Raw genomic sequence first — 20,564 nt, 5'->3', positions numbered from 1 at the left:
GAAGAAATGTGAGTAGATTTATTCAGAACCATGCTGGTCCTGTCACTTGATCATGACAACATTGGCAAGTGTGGATGAATTATAAGCAACAAGGGTTTAATTGCAGATTTGAGAGATAGCAGTAGGAGAAGAAAGAGTTTTATAACCGAGTAGTGTTTATTTATTTGGTTACAGTACTTATGTAATGTAGCTACAATATACTCAATCAGATCCAACTTCAAAAAGAAGAACTGCAATTCTGCTATTTTCAGGACCTTCTTCCTTTACCACTTGTCAGTTGTGTGTTTCAATTCAAACCAATTCTGGCGTAGGCAAAATGTTTGTTAGTATGAAATGTTAGGTATATTTATGCTTTATAACACTCTTTTGGCAAACCAAACACTACGAGGCAAGAGAGTAGTTGCTGCTGGACTTGCATTCACGTGCAGCAACCACTCAGTGGTTATAGTAAAGGTGTGTGGGTAATAGAAAATAGAAACCAACTCGAAAAAAAAAAAGTGGTGACTCCAAATTATCAAATGCAGCATGTATTGTGTTTGTCTACTTCCTTATAATATGAGGCAAACATCCTCTTAGGAGGTTATAATACTGTGGCCCTGGGCGTGTGGCTCTGCTCTCGGCTAGATGTAAGGGAGGTGGTTTGGTCTAATCAGGGTTGGGGGTCAATTCGGTCAACTCATATTGCAATTTACAGTTTACTTCCTGAAATGCCTTTGAATTTACCCCAATCCCGTAGCTAATAGTCTGGTGGCGTGCAGGTTCGAGGACCCAGGTTTGAATCCTGGGTTGGCCCCATAGAGAATGTATTGAATAATTTGGTCCTGCTCACCTCGTGGCTGGGCATCCTGCTTATTAGAGAGGCTGGGGGCGTTCCTGTCAGACGCATTATCTGCTGAAGCTGGTTTATATCTATCAGGTATGGGTCAAGGGTATCAGTACAGACAGCAGTATAGCAGAGACATTAACAAGCAGCTAGTCAGTGGTAGACCTGAAGACTCACATTAGCACCCCAAGCTAATGCATAGCCTAGGCTTTAGCTCAGTGGGGTAAGTCTCCCAGTCAATAGGAGACCTGACTTGCGTTTGCTCCCCAAGCTAATGTCTGGCTCTCTGGCCTAGGCTTTAGCTCAGCGGGCTAACAGTCTCCCAGTCAATAGAAGACCCAAAGACTTGTGTTTGCTCCCTGAGCTAAGGCCTGGCTCTCTGGCCTAGGCTTTAGCTCAGCGGTCTAACACAGTTTCCTATAGGAGTTATATGGTATGGCTCAACTCCTAAGAGGCTCTGCAATAAGGTAATAGTCCCATCTTTGGAGGGGAAGCTAAGAAAATCAAAAAAGAGGGTAAGATTGTATAGGCGTGTGTAAGGCAGATTGGTAACATGCTTCAGGTTATGGTAGAGAAGAGAATATTTTCAATTAGTCAGGAAAAAGACAAGTTAATCAATCATAGCAGTAAAACCCGAACTTTTAACATAGTATGTTCATTTATGCAAGTGAAGAATCAGTATTCAAATCCAAACGGGTCTTGCATTTGACCCCATCTCACAAAGAAAGATTTGAGAGGATGAGAACAAACATGGCATGCTTTAAAAATGGTAGTTGGTGTTGAAGATAAGAACACACTTCATACATAAAATAAAAAAATAATCAAATGTTTGCAAATTAAGCAACAAATGACCTTTTAGTATAGTAACTGTGTGTATAACTCACAGACTCTGAAGAGATTTTCATCAAGAGCTCAGGCTCTGGCATCCCGACGAGCAGCATTATTAGCTTCAACTGATCAATGTCTAACAGGTACCACGTGTAAAGGAACAACAGGAGCTGGAAGGGGAGAGGAACCGGCAAGAACTACTGACCTGTCTTCAGGTCAGTATTTGTTGTCTTAAAAATAACTGAGCTGTGCTTGATTGAGCTAGCCTGGCACAACGGAACCATGAAGAGTCACAAAAACCACCCTGGGACATTGAATAAATCAAATGTAACATACTTGTATAAACGACACTGAGTGTACAAAACATTAAGGACACCTGCTCGTTCCCATGACCAACTGACCAGGTGAAGCCAGGTGAAAGCTATGATCCCTTATTGATGTCAATTGTTAAATCAACTTCAATCATTGTAGATAAAGGGGAGGAGACAGGTTAAATAAGAATTTTTAAGCCTTGAGACAATTGAGAAATGGATTGTGTATGTGTGCCATTCAGAGGGTGAATGGGCAAGACAAAAGATTTAAGTGCCTTTGAACAGGGTATGGTAGTAACGCATGTTAGCCATCCCACTATATCAGGTAAATGGAAAATGACAATGTATAAGCGTGATGTCAGGGAAAGCTGTGTGCGCAAGTTAACGTTTCCAAAAGATATCATTACTTTTATGATACGTGTTTGAGCTGTCATGTAAATACAAATTGTGCTACTAATGCACAATTTCTATTTACATTTGTTTGTTGACTTCTCCATATTAAATGTTGGTTTTAAGTTTAGCTGACTTTTCTTCGCGGATGTACAATCAATTGTACACTTGCAAACTATATCAAAAACGAGGGCTGAGGGTCTCACGTTGCAAACTTCCCTTGCTTGGCTAATCATTTGGACCAACGACAAAGATGGCCACAGGGATTCCTCCAAGGGCATAAGGCGAGGGTAAGTGGAGGAGGGTGTCTTTTATGAGCTTGAAACACAAGTCCTGGTCTGACTTCCTGTGGTGCTCAGAGGCTTGCATATAGTGTTTGAGGGAACGGATTGGACACAGGAGATTTGCTCACTCCTTCGCATTCTGGAAAGGAGGGGGCACTTGGCCGCCAGCTCAATGGCTTGGTTGATATGGGGTGATAAAACCTTAGGCAAAAAGTCTGGATTGGGCCGTAAGGTCACACCTAGGTCGTTTGCCTTCCTTCGTAGATGGAGCAGTGGGAAGTTTGCTCTGAGGCCAACAGGTCCACATGTGCTGTACCCGCTGCCATATCATCTTCACTACTCGTGGGTGAAGTCGCCATTCCCCCAGGGCCAGTTTCTGTCGTGACAAGGAATCCGCCAACTCGTTCACCTTACCTGGGAGATGAATGGCTTGTATTGTCTGATCGTATTAGGACATGTTTGTGTAGCACCTGCTACGCTTGTTCTTTTGTTTACAACTGGTTCAGGTGGGTGCATGCTATCAGATAATAGCTTCTCATGCTTTCGCCGAAATCTGACATGTTGGCTGGATTCACAACGAGTGTAGCTTTAATTGAGTATCCTGCATGTGTGATTTAATGAAAGTTTGAGTTTTATAGCGTTTTATTTGAATTTGGCGCTCCACATTTCCCGAGGCTATTGGCCACTTGAGACACTAGCGTCTCACTATCCCCAATTCATTGCCCTTGACAATCTCTGTCGTGGGTGATGTTGGCTTTCGCCGATGGGTCGAGCACTGGAACACACCACCAAGTGCGCTATTTTTCAGATGTTGCCCTTCCGGAGTTACACAGTAACGTCACTGCTATTAGCTTCACAACTGACATTTGGACCAGCGATGTCAGCCCCATGAGCATGCGGAGTTGACAGCAGAGTGGGTCGACGAGGATTTCGCACTGAGGGAAGTCGTATTGCATGCTCAGGAATGTGCTGGTGGTCATACCGCTGCTGCCATTTGAAAGGAATTTGAGAACATGTTTGAAACATGAACACACTAGCTAGTTCCATTCAAACAACTGAATCGAAATAAGCTCATCAACTGTGCCTGCAGCAGATGTGATACCCTCTGTCATGGAATTGAAACACCTGCTCAACAAAACAGCCGAGACAGGATGTGAACAAGCGAGTCGGGGGCACTCTCTCTTTACTGTGTCGCCGCCATGCTAGATGCTACGTACAAGAACCGCTACTTCGACGCACACAAAAAAACAGGGTTTATGTGAAATGTTACATACACAGCTGGACAAGATGGAAACGGACACAGTGCGCACAGAGGAAGAGAGGCCACGGACAGACAGACAGCTGAAACTTCACTGCTTGACATGTATGATGAAATCCTGGTTGAGAATGAAATGACTGAACAAATGAAGAATGAAACAGCACAGCAAGTAAGTGAAAGAAATAGGTTTTGATTATGTTTTACTGGTAATGGGGACATACACAAATACCAACAAAATAACTTTTTGGTCAGTGTAGTGTGTGTAACCTTTATTTAACTAGGCAAGTCAGTTAAGAACAAATTCTTATTTACAATGACAGCCTACACCGGCCAAACCTGGACGTGGCAGGGCCCACTGTGCGCCGCCCTATGGGACTCCAATCACGGCCAGATGTGATACAGTCTGGATTTGAACCAGGGACTGTAGTGACGCCTCTTGCACTGAGATGCAGTGCCTTAGACCGCTGCGTCCATGTGTGTTTTAACTATTTAACTGTACTAGAATTTTTTTTAAAGGCCGCAAAAAATGTAAACATATTGGTGCATCACTAGTAGAGAGCTGTACAGCAACCGCAAAATAATTTCTGGTGAGCCGAGCTACAACCACAGGGCTGAACCGCTATGAGACGCGGTTATCTAGGGAAAGTGACCCATTAAATAGTTGAGGGACGACTAGTGCCCGATGGCCTCGATAACGAGCATGGTAATTGAGGATATCTTGACACGGTTAGCACCGGAGTATGATGGCCAACACACAATAGCTGGTGGGCTAAGTCAGTACAAGACAAGGAAGCACGATATCCTCCGATAAAAGGGATAGGTGGGGGAGAGCTGTCACACAGTCTTAGAGGGCGCGTATTTCTGTTGGTAACAGACTGACAATACACACAAATCACACCGAGTTTAGCTTACCCTACCGGGACCTAAGAAGATCCAAAAAACTGAACAGCAGCTCAGTCAACTTGCGCAATACCGCTAAGCTAACTTTGCGAGAAAAAAAATAGACAGTGTGTGGTCTGACCTACGATTTAATATGAACCTCTGGGGCCTGTCCTCCCATGGCGTCACGTCACCGGCGTGACTGTGCTGTTATGATTACTCGACCTGCGTGGAGCGTGCGGGATATAAACCATACTGTCAACCGTATTGACGGTCTGAAAGGTATGAAGTAGAACCAAAGGATCCTGATAGCATATATGAAACGTATTTATTAGGCTGTTAGAACGTTGATGTTTAAAAGATTTGTCATTTGCTCCAAGGTGGGTGCTTCGAGGCCAGACTTTTCTAGGGTTACTGTGTTAAAGAAGAGGAGGTGGCTGGCATCTAACAGACAATGGAAGGAGGCGTGGACGCCAGAGAAAACAGAGTTTTAGAGACCAAGTTCGGAGAGGTAGAAATTAGTGTGGCCACAGAAACTGACGAACTAGGAGACCCTCTACAATACATGCTGCAGGGAGAGCGGCAGAACAGAGCTGAAAGGAGAAAAAGCACCTGAGGCAACATAGAGGGATTAGTTGTGCAGAGCAAGTTAGGAACATAGAAGAGCTTTAGCTTAGAACACAGTTTAGGACACGCACTGTCAGCAATCTTCTGCTACTGTCTGGACCTGCAAAAAGCTGTTCGAAATGCATATGTCAAACAATCACAGTGGCATAATTCTGTGTGTACTCTGGTCCTATCGGATGTGATTCAGCAAGGACATATTATTGTGTGGGAATCTCACCACCAACCACTAACACTGTGTCAGTGACAGAAACAGTGGTTGAATGGGTAGGCCAGGCATACTCACGAATCGAGTGGGCTTCGGCATAGGTACTCATATTAGACCCATATTAGGGTAACTGAGGTAAGGGCAATGAAAGGATACGGTCAGTACCGGGAAACAGCGTTCTGCCAGTGAGGAGTTCAGCCATGATGCATCCCACAGACCAAATATCCACTGTAACATATAGGGGATCATTATGTTCATATAACAGATAAAGTAATAACAAATGTCTACTATAACATATAGGAGAAAGATGTTCAGTATGTCCATTTACAGTATTATGACATCCACATGGTAGGAACGTTGGTCCAGGATCACAAGTACATCAACAATTTGTAACCTAAATGTGTAACTGGTAAACGTGTCTGCAGTGAGCAGATGCAGGCCGTCTAAACCACTCAGAGGCTCTACCGACTGTACCTGTCATGTTGTAGTGCATCCAGTTCAGCATGATCTCTGGTGCCCGGTACCAGCGTGTGGCAACGTAACCCGTCATCTCGTCGTCAGTGTGCCGCGCCAGCCCAAAGTCCAGGATCTGAGAAGGACAGACAAAACAAAACCATGTGGTCCTGGCAGGATGGTTACCCTGAGGAAACTACACAGAAGGCACACACTGTTCTCTCCTTGCAGAAAACTTCACCACCAATGTTACATCAGGGAGTGCTTGGTTACTCCCCCCAGGCATACTGAAACTCTTGTTTGGACTATTTAGGATGAACCCAGTTTGAATGAGCAGACCTATAATAAACTCCCTTACCTTCAGCTCACAGTCCTCATTCACAGCCAAATTGCTGGGTTTCAGGTCCTAAAGAGTGATGGGAGATAAGATGTATTATTACAGATGAGCTACATATGACGAGGCCAGATCTGAATGGGCCCGAATCCTCTATGTGAAAGCGAAGCAAGCAGCAAAGTCTTGAATTAAAACTGGTTTATAAACTGTACCTCCTTCTGACAAGCATGATGGATTTTTTTTACTTGCCTGAAAGCTCAAGTCACTTGTCCAAAAATAAAATGGTCTGTAACACCATGGGCCAGCAAGGTGACTGAAAATTGTGTTGTACAATGCAAGGAACCACTTACTGGTCTAATCAGGTATAATCCCATGCCATTGTGCCCTTGAGCAAGGCACTTAACCCCCACAAAGTAGAATAACTGCACTGTTGGGCTACTGTATAAACACATGGTTAACCCTCCATCTGGATAGCTACTGGGTGTTTTTATCCTGCCCTACTGAAACACCCGAGTCAGCTTATCAAGGTCATGTTGAGCAGCTGACTTTTTACAATGTAGTGTGTTAGATGTAGTGTAGTAGTGTGTTAGTGTGTTAGTTGCTGGGTTCAGATAAAAGCCTGCACACCCAGTAGCTCTCCTGGAGGATGTAAAATATTGCAACGTTACAAATACCAACAAAATGCTTTGTCTTTATAAAATAATTCCCTCGTTCAATGAATCCGGGATTAAATGGCTAAGGTAAGACATCAAAGCAAGGTACCAAACTCAGACATGTTTATCTTTAACCCTGTAAGGATAAAATATTCAAGTTTCAGAAGAGATCTATTGACAGCAGGGTTTGACATTCAGGTACATTTGCCAGTGGCACACCGGGCCAGTACCAAGTCAAAACTACTGCCCCGGGCCAAAGATCACAGGAAAGCAAGTTATGCACGCGGAATTTCAATCTCGGGTGATTTCATGTTTCATTTGCAGTAGGCAAGTACCTTATATTATAACCAACCATCAAGTCTTGTATTTTCACTGATTGTTAGGAAAAATAAAATCCTCCCCCTTGTTGAGGACATAAAGCCTAATTAACATACAAAACCGTTTCAAATGTAATATTCCCCTACAGCAATGAGCCCAAAAACATATTGATACATTGTCCATATTATCAGGCTGGTGTGCTATTTTAGCAATAAGCATTATCGCCTGATGCAGCATAGTGGCTACATGGCTGAAGCGAGGGGATCCCAAATGAATCTAAAAAAAATGGTTGCCGCATGTGGTTGCTCATCTGCATTGTTGGCTAATCATTAGCTAGATCAGACTTTAAAATATCATCTAGTCGCTTGTTTAATGTATAAAAGAAACTCCCACTGACACTCACAAATTATAGATTTTTACTGTGTTTTTATAAATTCAGTTTAATTGTGTGAATTTTACAGTGAATATGGGCCTACCGTTTATGCAATCGAATGGACGAGTTTCACAAGTAACTATTTTGTTTTAAATCGTCATACCAGACAATCAGACTAAAACGCTGCCAATTATGCAGTTGAGAAATAAATTGTACAGCACTGGAAAGACGGAATCCCGTGGTTTTCAATAATTGCCATCAAAACCGTGACTGTGGACTTTTCCTGAAATTGCATTTAGGAATGTTTGCGCGGTGACTGGGCTTTTTAAAACATGTTTTTCACACGCCGCAATCAAAGCTGTGTGAGGAGCTGCACGCTCTTGACGCCCAACAGTTGATATTCCGCTTCAACTGGGCTGTGTGCGCGCGCGATAAATAAAATGCATAGCTCATTAACAGCTTAGGTAATTAAAAAAAAAACTTTTAAAACAATTATATAGGACTACAGAACAGAGCATTATTACAATATATTTTGCACCAGCCAAAGCTGTGCCTGTCAATACAAGCCACGAATCCACTCCGATGCGCTCTGCAGAGATTGAGAACAGTACATCGCATGCGGGGGACACTATTAAAAATCTGATGGGATTAATTGTATTTCTATTTACTTCAATCCATATTCTACACACACACACACACACACACACACATACATACATATATATATATATATATATATATTTACTTCCCCCGGACATGCACTAATGTAAACCACGGCCCTTGCAACAGCAGGATAGTGGGTTCGATTCCCAGGACCACCTGTACGTAAAATGTATGCACGTATGCCTAAGTTTCTTTGGATACAAGAGTCAACTAAATGGCATATATTTCAGAATATTATATTAATTAACAAGACACAGCGTCAGTCACAGAGAAGGACTTTTTCATTGTGGGCTCAATCATAGCAGAGCGGACTGAATTAAAAAAGGGAGGAGACTTACTCTGTGAATGATATCTGCTGAGTGGATATACTGAGGAGACAGAGAGAGGGAAAGAAGAGCAAAGGCATTAGATTACATCAATAATTAGGAGACACAAATCACAAGATTAAACTGAGAGGTCTGTGGTTCTGAGGTACATCACAACAGGCGAAACTGGGTAAAATGACATTGGTATGACCAGCAACTGGTTTAAATGACATAATTATGACTTAAATTCTATACGTTTGTCTGCTGGGAATGTACACAACACTGGGATGTACACAATACTGTGAATGGCAGTTACTTTCAGTTATTTTGAGTTACTTGAAGCATGATAAAAAAGTCGAAGTCTGTGGTATCACCTTTAACCCCCAGAGGATCTGTCTGTCTGTATGTGTCTGTGCGTTTCACCTTTAATCCCCGGAGGATCTGGTATATGAGGAACTGCACGTGATCGTCTGTGAGTTTCTGGCACTTGACTATGTTGTTGAGGTCTGCCCCCATCAGGTGGGTCACCAGGTACCTGCCAATCAGAACCAGACAGGAGCTCAAACAAAACTACTCCACTGTATACGACATGCATCTGTTTCTCACGTTTCCATATTTCAGCCAGTTGTATGTTGTTCTTGATACCATCTCGTTTTGACACGTCACATCAATGCTAATATGGCCAAAAGTAGCTAGCTAGGGAACCAACAACTAAAGCAATGCTGAAAAGCAAAAGGGAAAATAACCACAAATTGGTGCTAAGTGGCATAAGCAATCCAAGTCCAGTGGGTTTGAAAGTTTAAAAACCATTCATGTGTGGGCTAAGACATTAAAATACACCAACGCGCATCGGCTTACGCCTTTCATCAGGTCTGACATTAAAGGCATTTTAACTTTGAAACCCACATGAGTGCCTTATGGCCACCCATTTGTGGTTAGAATTTTTCCGTTTCAATTACAATTCCCCTCTAAGAGCACCTTTAGTTGTTGTGGAATGCCTGAAGCGCTCCTGCTACTTCTTCTCTTCAACTGTAACAATGTATTTGAGAGATGTGCTTATTGGGAACAACTTGTTTTCAATAAACATTTGCAGACGAAATACAGCTTACAAGTTAAGCCAACCCCATCAGTTTTTGTCTTGTGGTCTATACATCAAGGGATTTACCACCATGTCAATGTTCTCCCATATGTCTCCTAGGAGTCAGCTGATACTGGTTGAGTAGCTGTTCCATCTCCTCGCCCCCTTCCCCACACACTCCTTTCCTCTGAAAGCCCCAGCTGGGCGAGCCATCCACAAATAATGTCATTAAACACACACGTCCATTAAGTCCACTTATTTTTGTAATTCAAATCTAATCCCATAGTCGTTTAAAACAGCTCCAAATAGTGGTAAGCACTTCTGGAGGGAAAAAAATGAGCCAAAACATACTAGGAGCACGAAGGCTTCACTCTGGTCTAGCTAGTTTGCTGTTCCACTGATAGATGAATGCTGCACTGTTCCCACACAGGAGGAACATCTTAAAATAACTCCCTGGTTAAACTGGACTTTTCCTTAGTGCCCTCCTCCTATATTAGCCAACTGTTGGCAAAGACTGATCTGAGACCAAGCTACTTCAACATGACTGAGATCAAAAGGCACAAACAGGGAGAGGGGGGGCTCCAACTGAAGGGTTCATGTTGAGGCCTGGAAAATTTGGTATATAAATAGTGAGCTCTCATCCCTGTTAATACATGGAACTTTCCCACTGTCTCTTCCCCCCTCCCCTGCTCTCCCTCCATCTATCTATCTAGGGGTAAAAGAGGAGCTGGATTAGGGGAAATCACAGATACAGTACCTGCATACTGTTTTTTTTACGAACAGCAGTTAGAAACCCCCTCCATGTGCTCCTCTGTCCTGCAGGCATGTGTGCTAGCCAAGATCCTAATTAGGCGACTGGCAGATTGTTTTTAGTCAACCAATATCAAATACATGCAGTGAATTCAAAGTATTGAGACCCCTCAACTTTTCTCACATTATTTTACATTACAGCCTTACTTTTTTTAATAAACTTTTTTCAGTCCATTTTAGAGTAAGATTACATTTACATAAGTATTTAGACCCTCTACCCAGTACTTTGTTGAAACACTTTTGGCAACCATTACAGCCTCGAGTCTTCTTGGGTATGACGCTACAAGCTTGGAACACCTGTATTTGTGGAGTTTCTCCCCTTCTTTACAGATCCTCTAGTTCTGTCAGGTTGGATGGGGAGCGTCGCTGCACAGCTATTTTCAGGTCTCTCCAGAGACGTTCGATCGGGTTCAAGTCCGGGCTCTGGCTGGGCCACTCAAGGACATTCAGAGGTTTGTCCCTAATCCACCCCTCTGTTGTCTTGGCTGTGTGCTTAGGGTTGTTGTCCTGTTGGAAGCTGCACCTCCGCCCCAGTCTGAGGTCCTGAGCAGGTTTTTAATCAAGGCTCTCTGTATCTCTCTCTCTATGTTCATCTTTCCCTCAATCCTGACTAGTCTCCCAGACACTGCTGCTGAAAAACATCCCCACAGCATGTTGTTGCAACCACCACGCTTCACCGTATGGATGGGGCCACGTTTCCTCCAGATGTGACACTTGGCTTTCAGGCCAAAGAGTTCAATCTTGGTTTCATTAGATCAGAGAATCTTGTTTCTCATGGCCTGAAAGACCTTTAGGTGCCGTTTGGCAAACCCCAAGCTGGCTGTCATGTGCCTTTAACTGAGGAGTAGCTTCCATCTGGCCTGACTGGTGGAGTCCTTCAGAGAGGTTTGTCCTTCTGGAAGGTTCTCCCATCTCCACAGAGGAACTCTGGAGGTCTGTCAGAGTAACTATCGGGTTCTTGGTCACCACCTGACCCTTCTCCCGGGATTCCTCAGTTTTGCCGGGCGGCCAGCTCTAGGAAGAGTCTTGGTAGTTCCAAACTTCTTCCATTTAAGAATGGAGGCCAGTATGTTCTTGGGGACCTTCAATGCTGCAAAAGAGATGTGGTACCCTTACCCAGATCTGTGCCTCGACACAATCATGTTTCGACCTCATGGCTTGGTTTTTGCTCTGACGTGCACTGTCAACTGTGGGACCTTGTATAGACCGGTGTGTGCCTTTCCAAATAATGTCCAAAAAATTGAATTTACCACAGGTGGACTCCAATCAATTTGTAGAAACTTTTCAAGGATGATCAATGGAAACAGGATGCACCTGAGCTCAATTGAGTCTCATAGCAAAGAGTCTGAATACTTATGTAAATAAGGTGTTTATTTTTAAAGCACATTTGCAACAATTTCTAAAAACCTTATTTTTGCTTTGTCATTATGGGGTCTTGTGTGTAGACTGAAGGGGAATTTTTCAAATAGTATGGGTAGCCATTTGATTAGATGTTGAGGGGTTTTATGGCTTGGGGGGGGGTAGAAGCTGTTTAGAAGTCTCTTGAACCTAGACTTGGCGCTCCAGTACCACACACCGTGCGGTAGTAGAGAGGACGGTCTATGACTAGAATGGCTGGAATATTTGACAACTTTTAGGGTCTTCCTCTCTCTAACACCGCCTGGTATAGAGGTCTTGAATGGCAGAAAGCTTGGCCCTGGTGATGTACTGGGCCGTACGCACCACCCTCTGTAGTGCCTTGCAGTCAGAGGCTGAGCAGTTGCCATACCAGGCAGTGATGCAACCCATCAGGATGCTCTCGATGGTGCAGCTGTAGAACTTTGAGGATCTGAGAACCCATGCCATATCTTTTCAGTCTCCTGAGGGGGAATAGGTTTTGACGTGCCCTCTTCATGACTGTCTTGGTGTGATTGGACCATGTTAGATTGTTGGTGATGTGGACACCAAGGAACTTGAAGCTCTCAACCTGCTCCACTACAGTCCCGTCGAAAAGAATGGGGGGAGGGGGCATGCTAGGTCCTCCTTTTCCTGTCGTCCACAATCATTTGTCTTGAAGGAGAAGTTGTCTTTGCACCACACGGTCAGGTCTCTGACCTCCCCCTTACAGGCTGTCACACCGTCATTGGTGACCAGACCTACCACTTGTCATCGCCAAACTTAATGATGGTGTTGGGAGTCATGCCTGGCCGTGCAGTCACGAGTGAACAAGGAGTACAGGAGGGGACTGAGCATGCACCCGAGGGGCCCCCGTGTTGAGGATCAGCATGGCAGATCCTTAACAGCAAACAAATAAAGTATGTTTTTACATCCATTGTTAATGACAATAGTTCCTCAATGTATTTGAAAAATCTTTCCAGCTCTCTCCCTTTTGAAAACCACTCAGAGTGAAAGGGAAAATGTAATGCTCTGATCCACTGCAATCATAAAACACCTGATTACTTCTTATCCCGTGCACAAATAGCCTACAGCTGTCTCTGTCCTGAGCTCACTGGCATAGGAAACTAAGGGTCCAGAATATTTTATACAATGTTGCTAGTGTGAGCTTCCAGTTGGACCAAAGTTAACAATTGATACAATGTTCCAAGTTAGTTGCATACAAGCCATGCACACCCAAAGTGGGTTATAGGATATATATATATATTTTTAAATCAGGATAATTTCTACCTGAAGGCTGCTTTGTTTTTATTTGTAGGCTTTACAGGCTATTTTTACATAGTTGTCAATGGCAGTTATTTTTAAGATTTGTATCATTTTCATTTAGATTTGAATAGAATTTTGATTAACATCTTTGAATCTCAAAATTGTGGTCATCATCAATTAAATGAAACAGGTTAAGGATTTTCTCTCCATCTCTTGCTCCCTTGAGTCATTTGTGTCTTATTTCATCAAATAGTGCCCTTAAAGCATCAAAATGCATGTATAGTTGATTATATTAATCATTTTTATTCCTTTTTTAAGGTCGGGACAGCCCTAATATTTATTATTCTGTGTAAGAGGACCTTCTTCCACTGCAACCCTGCCATTGTTTAACATCTCTTGTTCTTTCTCTCTCTCCCCCCTCTCTGTGGAACCGTGTTGTTAATCTATCTGGGACAGTGGGGCGGCTGAGAGCACACTTCAGTTGCCTCTTCTGATGGTGGAGCTGCCAGAGAGCTAGCCTGGCCCAGATCGATTTGTGTTCTTCCCAACTCCATTGCTCTCATTGTCGAGCCAAACGTGTTAAATAGTAGGAAGTGTAGGAACGAGAGGCCTTTCCTGCACATTTTCCTTCAGCAGAGGCAACAACAGGTCTAGGCTTGTGTGTGACACTCACTCAGCCAGGCACCCACACACAGTACACACACATAGTACACAAACATGAGGCAGTCGGCCAGCACTGACTCATTGAACAATCTGTCCACTTCCTCTTCTCACTGACTTTCAACATCAACAAACAGTAAATGCCTGAAGCCAAGGCACCCAGTGAGTAACTATTTCCAAGGTTGGGAAGGGAGATGTGGTAGTACTACTGAAAATAGTACCACAGGTACGCCTGGTGTTTCCTAGGCAGTGCAGGCTTTGTCTACTCTCTGTTGCTGGGAAAAGAAAGGCACTTTGTGTACTCATTGTGTTTCAAGTGAGGCACTGATCCTCTGTCAATAGGCATTGGCTGAGTGAATGAAGGTTATGAAGGGATAATAAAGGAACATACAGTAGATAAAAGAAATCGGTAGGCCTTAAGAGTTTCAATTCAACTCACACGTCATTGAACTCCTCCAGACTAGTAGCAGGTGTGAAGACATCTAGAAGGCCGATCACCTGAAACAGAGGCCAACGCAACAAGTAAGGAGGATTGTATCAGCTCTCCCAAATTATTTCATGACTCCACAATGAATTGGTTTCAGCAGAGTAGAGCATTGGAATACTTGGAACTAGAGCAGCGGAATACATCAGCCAACAAATGCCTACAGTTGAGATCTCAGTCAGCAGCACAGTTGCATACTATGATTAATATAGCCAACATACTTCTGCTGCTTTTAAGAGCTCCAGAGAGGACTGAGCTCCAGAGAGAGGAGCAAAGACAAAGAGAGGGAAGTGGAACTAGAGCAGAGGAGTACTTTAACCAACATATTCCTAGACTTATCGCAGCAGCAACATAAAACAGTTCTGCAGCTTTTAACATCTTGGTAGTATTTTCCCGTCCGGATGAAAAGCGCGCCGAAAGTAAACTGCCTGTTACTCCGGCCCAGAAGCTAGGATATGCATGTAATTGGTAGGTTTGGCTAGAAAACACTACATTTTCTAAAACTGTTAAAATTATGTCTGTGCGTATAACAGAACTGATATGGCAGGCGAAACCCTGAGGACAAACCATACCCCCCACAAAAAAAAAAAAATTCAGCCTACCACTGTTTTCAATGGGTGTCACTTTTATTATAATGTGAATTTCTCCCAGATTGCCATTCCCAGGGCTTCCACTAGATGTCAACAGTCTTTAGAAAGAGTTTCATGCTGGTTTTTGGAAAAATTAGCCAGAAATGTTAGTTTTTCTAGGTGGCTCCCATTTTGGCTCTAGTGTTTCTAAGCACGTGGAAGAGAGCGCGTTCTTTGGTATTTTTCTCCGGTAAAGACAATAACGATTCTCCGTCTTAAATGTTATAATTTATTTACGTATTAGGGTACCTAAGGTTTGATTATAAACGTTGTTTGACTTGTTTGGAAAAACGTATTAGTAAAGTTTGGGATTCATTTTGATGGAGGGAAACTGGGCGGATTATTGACTGAAGCGCACCAGCTAAACTGGGATTTTATGGATATAAAGGACATTATCGACCAAAAGGACCATTTGTGATGTATCTGGGACCTTTTGGAGTGCCAACAAAAGAAGATCAAAGGTAAGGCATTTATTATGTTGCTATTTCTGACTTTCGTGGCACACCTGCCTGGTTGAAATATGTTTTTCATGCTTTTGTATGCGGGGCGCTATCCTCAGATAATCGCATGGTGTGCTTTCCCGTAAAGCCTTTTTGAAATCTGACACAGCGGCTGGATTAACAAGAAGTTAAGCTTTATTTTGATGTATTACACTTGTGATTTTATGAAAGTAAAATATTTATAATTCTGTAGTTTGAATTTCACGCTCTGCAATTTCACCAGATGTTGGCCAGGTGGGACGCTACCGTCCCACCGGCCCATAAGAAGTTAAGAGAGATGAAACTCACGTTCTCATGTTTCATGTGCTTGAGCAGACGTAGCTCTCTGTAGGTCCTCTTGGCGTGGATAATGGACTGGAATGGCCGGGAGAGCTTCTTCACTGCGATCTTCAGACCGGTCTTCTCATCATACGACGAGCTGGAGGAGACGTGATAGGGGTTTAAGTTACTGCAACAACTAGGCTACAACAATAGGATAAGATACTATTCATCACTCCCAAAATGTTGGATCTGAAAATAAATACAATCCTTACTGATAATATGCTATATTTAAAATTACCGATCAGTAGCATGTGACAAAACATAACTCTCTTCTCCTGTAGGCTTTAGACCAGGGTTATTTAATTCCAGTCCTGGAGGGCCAAAACAGTTCTGTTTTTCATCATCTCATTCCAATCAGGGACTAATTCAGACCTGGGACATCAAGTGAGTGCATTTAACTACCAGGTAGAAACAAAACAGAGATGTTTCGGGCCTCCAGGAACAGAACTTAACAGCACTGCTTTAGACAAGTTGTTGCAGCCAGGTTGTCATTTTCCAAGAAGACACAGGAAAAACACACTTTAAAATGGCTCACTAAAAGGCTGAGTTTGCATGAAACCAGATAAAGTGATGTAAGAGGTGCTGACGTAAGAAGGAAAAACTGACATCAGCTAAACAGAAAATATCATCCCTCAGACTAAGGCAGCATCCCAAATGGCAAAAAAAAGAAATCAGCAGGGTCCATGGTTAGTAGTGCACTATGAAGGGTAACTGGTGACATTTGGGACACAACCTGAAACACAGCTGCGCTGTCAGGCCATGGCGAGTCTGGCTGACAGGCTGGGGAAGAAGGAGCATCTCTGGGAATATCTCAATACCTTCTCTTTGCCCCCTTCTTAATACGTTACCAGAAAGAAAACACAGCCGTTCCATTAAAATGGCTGACAGGCTGGGGGACGAACGTCTCTCCCCAGGGGAGATCTCAATAGTCTTTCCCTCGATTCCTTGTGGCGTCGATCTCTCCTCGCTGCCTTCCAAAAAAGTCAAGAGGGAAGTGAGGAATACATTGGAGACAATCACCTTGGATCTTCTCCTGCAATGCTCTACTTTCTTCCTCTGACATCTTGAGGAGGCGAGGGACAACCCAAAGACTTTAGAGATTCACCCTGGCTGAAAGACATACTGGGGGAGGGAAGCCTACCTCTCACTTCCTCCTCCTTTGAATTTCTGCTAACCAGTCATGGGTGGTCAGCTGCTATAATGGATATGTGCGTTCTTATGTGCTCTCTTGCCAACTCCATAGCTGCCATTGACAATTCCATAAGAAGTTGGCAAGAGGGCATTAACAGACTGGCACCCAAGCTAGTCAGCTGCTGTACACATTTAATAGTACAAAGCAGAGGTGCACAAACGCTTGTGGCTAAGGAGGTCAGGAGTCCCAGTGCCGCAACAAGCAAAACATTTAGATAAAGTTGTATGTATGCGAGCTGTGGTGCCCACATAACAGGAGGAAATCGTTATGAATAAACAGAAGCAAAAATTTTATGCAATATAAAAATGCCCCTTGATCGGATATCCGGGGCACTTTTTTTTTAACCCAACAGCACTAATCCAACCGTCAACAGTTAATCCTTTCTGCCTAGCAGCAGCACAGTGGTGCTGTTGTGCTCCGCAACCTGCTGTGGGGAGCACAACAGAAACAACAACCAGATGTTAACTTAGACAACAACAATCCAGCAGATGATACTAATGCCATAGCAGGTTCTGGGAGGTAATACTGGTTACTACTAGGCCCATTTTAAAAGTAAAGGAAACCTTTGAATAAATTATCCTTGATGGATTATGCTGCAGCAGCAGTAATACAGGAACCATTATTTGTGTAAAAAAAAACAAACTAGGCCAACATTAGTTTAGTAATTTAGAAGATTAGACCTAATGCCATGGGCTCACCTGGCCCTACCAAGGTAAAATAAACCTCAACACAGACATGTCGTCATTTACATTTGAGTCATTTAGCAGACACTCGTATCTAGAGCGAGTTACAGTAAGTGCAATCATCTTAAGATGGCTAGGTGGGACAACCACATATCTCAGTCATAGTACGTAAATTGTTCTTCAAGTAAACATATGCCTACCAGTACTTCACAAGACTGGGTCCCAGTCTGTTTGTTCCTACTTGCCAACGCCTTATTGAATTGTCACACCAATGCTTTGTTTGACAACGGAGTAGGCATAAGCACAAACAGATCTGAGAACAGGCTGGCACTTCAGTAAAAGTGAATTCAAATGGTAAAACAGATGTCAAAAGTCTAGAGATGGACAAGAGAAATTTGATGTCATTCAAACGGACCTTCCCCACCCACACTCCTATTTCCAACTGACGGGCTTTCTTGACGTCTATAGTATTCTCTCCGGTATGCAATCTGGTTTCCGCTCAAGTTATGGATGTGTCACTGCAACCTTAAAAGTCCTCAATGATGTCACCATTGCCCTTTATTCTAAGCAATATTATGCTGCCATTTTTATTGACTTGGCCAAAGCTTTTGATATGGTAGACCATTCCATTCTTGTGGGCCGGCTAAGGAGTATTGGTGTCTCTGAGGGGTCTTTGGCCTGGTTTGCTAACTACCTCTCTCAAAGAGTCTAATGTATAATGTCAGAAAATCTGCTGTCTCAGCCACTGCCCGTCACCAAGGGAGTACCCAAAGGCTCGGTCCTAGGCCCCACACTTCTCAATTTACATCAACAACATAGCTCAGGCAGTAGGAAGCACTCTCATCCATTTATATGCAGATGATACAGTCTTATACTCAGCTGGCCCCTCCCCAGATGTTGTGTTAAACAACAAAGCTTTCTTAGTGTCCAACAAGCTTTCTCCACCCTTAACCTTGTTCTGAACACCTCCAAAACAAAGGTCACGTGGTTTGGTAAGAAGAATACCCCTCTCCCCACAGGTATGATTATTACCTCTTAGGGTTGAGAGCTTGAGGTAGTCACCTCGTACAAGTACTTGGGAGTATGGCTAGATGGTACTGTCTTTCTCTCAGCACATATCAAAACTGCAGGCTAAAGTTAAATCTAGACTTGGTTTCCTCTATCCTTATTCACCCCAGCTGCCAAACTAACCCTGATTCAGATGACCATCCTACCCACGCTAGATTATGGAGACAATGCTCCTTATAGGACACATCACTGCACTCTATACTCCACTGTAAACTGGTCATCTGTTACCCATCACAAGACCCACTGGTTGATGCTCATTTAGAAAAGCCTCTTAGGCCTCACACCCTCCTATCTGAGATATCTACTGCAGCCCTCATCCTCCACATACAACACCCGTTCTGCCAGTCACATTCTGTTAAAGGTCCCCAAAGCACACACATCCCTGGGTCGCTCCTCTTCAGTTTGCTGCAGCTAGCGACTAGAACGAGCTGCAACAAACACTCAAACTGGACAGTTTTATCTCAGTCTCTTCATTCAAAAGACCCGATCGTGGACACGCTTACTGACAGTTGCGGCTGCTTTGTGCAATGTATTGTTGTCTCTACCATCTTGTCCTTTGCTTGTGCTGTTGTCTGTGCCCAATAATGTTTGTACCATGTTGTTGTTATGTTGCTACCATGCTGTGTCATGTGCTGCTGCCTTGTTATGTTGTTGTCTTAGGTCTCTCTTTTTGTAGTGTTGTCTCTCTTGGTGTGATGTGTTTTGTCCTATATTTATATTGGCCTTTTGGTAGGCCATTTTTGTAAATAATAATTTGTTCATAGCTGACTTGCCTAGTTAAATAAAGATTAAATAGAACATTTTCTCATCTAAAAAGAAAGTCAAGACAGACAGACACCATCTCCTTTCCTCAATATCTAAGGAGCAAGAGAACTACAGATTGTATGCCAGATATGTGAGAACAATGTTTAAATGACTTGGCGTTACAGGTTAGCTTATACAAAACGCTGCATAGATGTCTCAACTAGCCTGCTCTTGGTGATACCATCTCCATTCTCGATTTTGGGAAAAGGGAATCTTATAAAAGGTCAGTCAGTGTCCAGTTGCAGGTCCGTCTACAAAAACCAAAGAGAGATTTCAAATATTTTGTAGTTATGTTTCATATCGCGTGGTGCCTCCCATTTTAGCTGCTGCAGATCTAGCATTTCTCACATCTTTGCAGGAACTAGTTGTTTCTATGCACTGCCACGTGAAAAAGTAGATGACATCTTTTTTTGGTTGCATTGTATGATGTACTACACACACACGCAAGAGATATTTCTCACTAGATACAAAACATTGATTTAATATCTTACATAGTTTCCTCTGGTTTTTGTAGACCCACCTGCAATGGACATTTATAAAAGATGCCCTTTTGCCAAAATCAAGTATTTAGACAGCATTGCCAAGACCAGGTTATAGTTGAGACATCTATGCCGCGTTTTGTATAAGGTAACCTGCAACGCCCATTAACGGAAACGTAATTATCAGATATCTGGAGTACGATATGCACCTAGTCATGACAGTAAATCAATTAGCCATATATCCCGCTTAAAGTAGTTTGGTTTGACCTATTCTGGGCACATGAGTCACCATCTCATACAGCATTAAGTGGCATCACTGCGTGGAGGTTTAACAATAGATGTAAATTAGCCACTTAAGCTACAACGAGATCCACTACAAAACTGAAAAATTTGTGTCTACATGCATTTCCCAACAAATTGGATGAAGTAGAATAGAACATAACAGAAACACTCGGTATACATCAGAAAGAAAACAATTGGGATGTTAATTAAAGATGGCAACAATAAAGGTT

General features: G+C 43.1%; 1 protein-coding gene across 2 annotated transcripts in view; it reads right to left on the bottom strand.

The window, feature by feature from the left end:
- mapk14a (mitogen-activated protein kinase 14a) overlaps positions 1-20,564 on the bottom strand; it is a 31,708-nt gene that overhangs the window by 10,207 nt on the left and 937 nt on the right. Inside the window, exons 2-9 of one of the 2 annotated variants that reach the window (XM_064957695.1) lie at positions 15,794-15,923; positions 14,332-14,390; positions 9,128-9,239; positions 8,738-8,767; positions 6,417-6,464; positions 6,080-6,194; positions 5,762-5,833; positions 830-909 (exon numbers count right to left, since the gene is read on the bottom strand). In XM_064957695.1, the coding sequence (XP_064813767.1) occupies positions 830-909; positions 5,762-5,833; positions 6,080-6,194; positions 6,417-6,464; positions 8,738-8,767; positions 9,128-9,239; positions 14,332-14,390; positions 15,794-15,923 (646 nt within the window). Of the gene's footprint in view, positions 1-829; positions 910-1,707; positions 1,788-5,761; positions 5,834-6,079; positions 6,195-6,416; positions 6,465-8,737; positions 8,768-9,127; positions 9,240-14,331; positions 14,391-15,793; positions 15,924-20,564 lie in introns of both variants that reach the window. The other variant, XM_064957694.1, reaches the window with a different exon arrangement.

Source organism: Oncorhynchus masou, chromosome 33 (assembly GCF_036934945.1).
Source record: "Oncorhynchus masou masou isolate Uvic2021 chromosome 33, UVic_Omas_1.1, whole genome shotgun sequence".
Taxonomy (NCBI): domain Eukaryota; kingdom Metazoa; phylum Chordata; class Actinopteri; order Salmoniformes; family Salmonidae; genus Oncorhynchus; species Oncorhynchus masou.
Note: the sequence above shows the minus strand (reverse complement) of the source record. Positions and strands in the feature narration are given on the sequence as shown.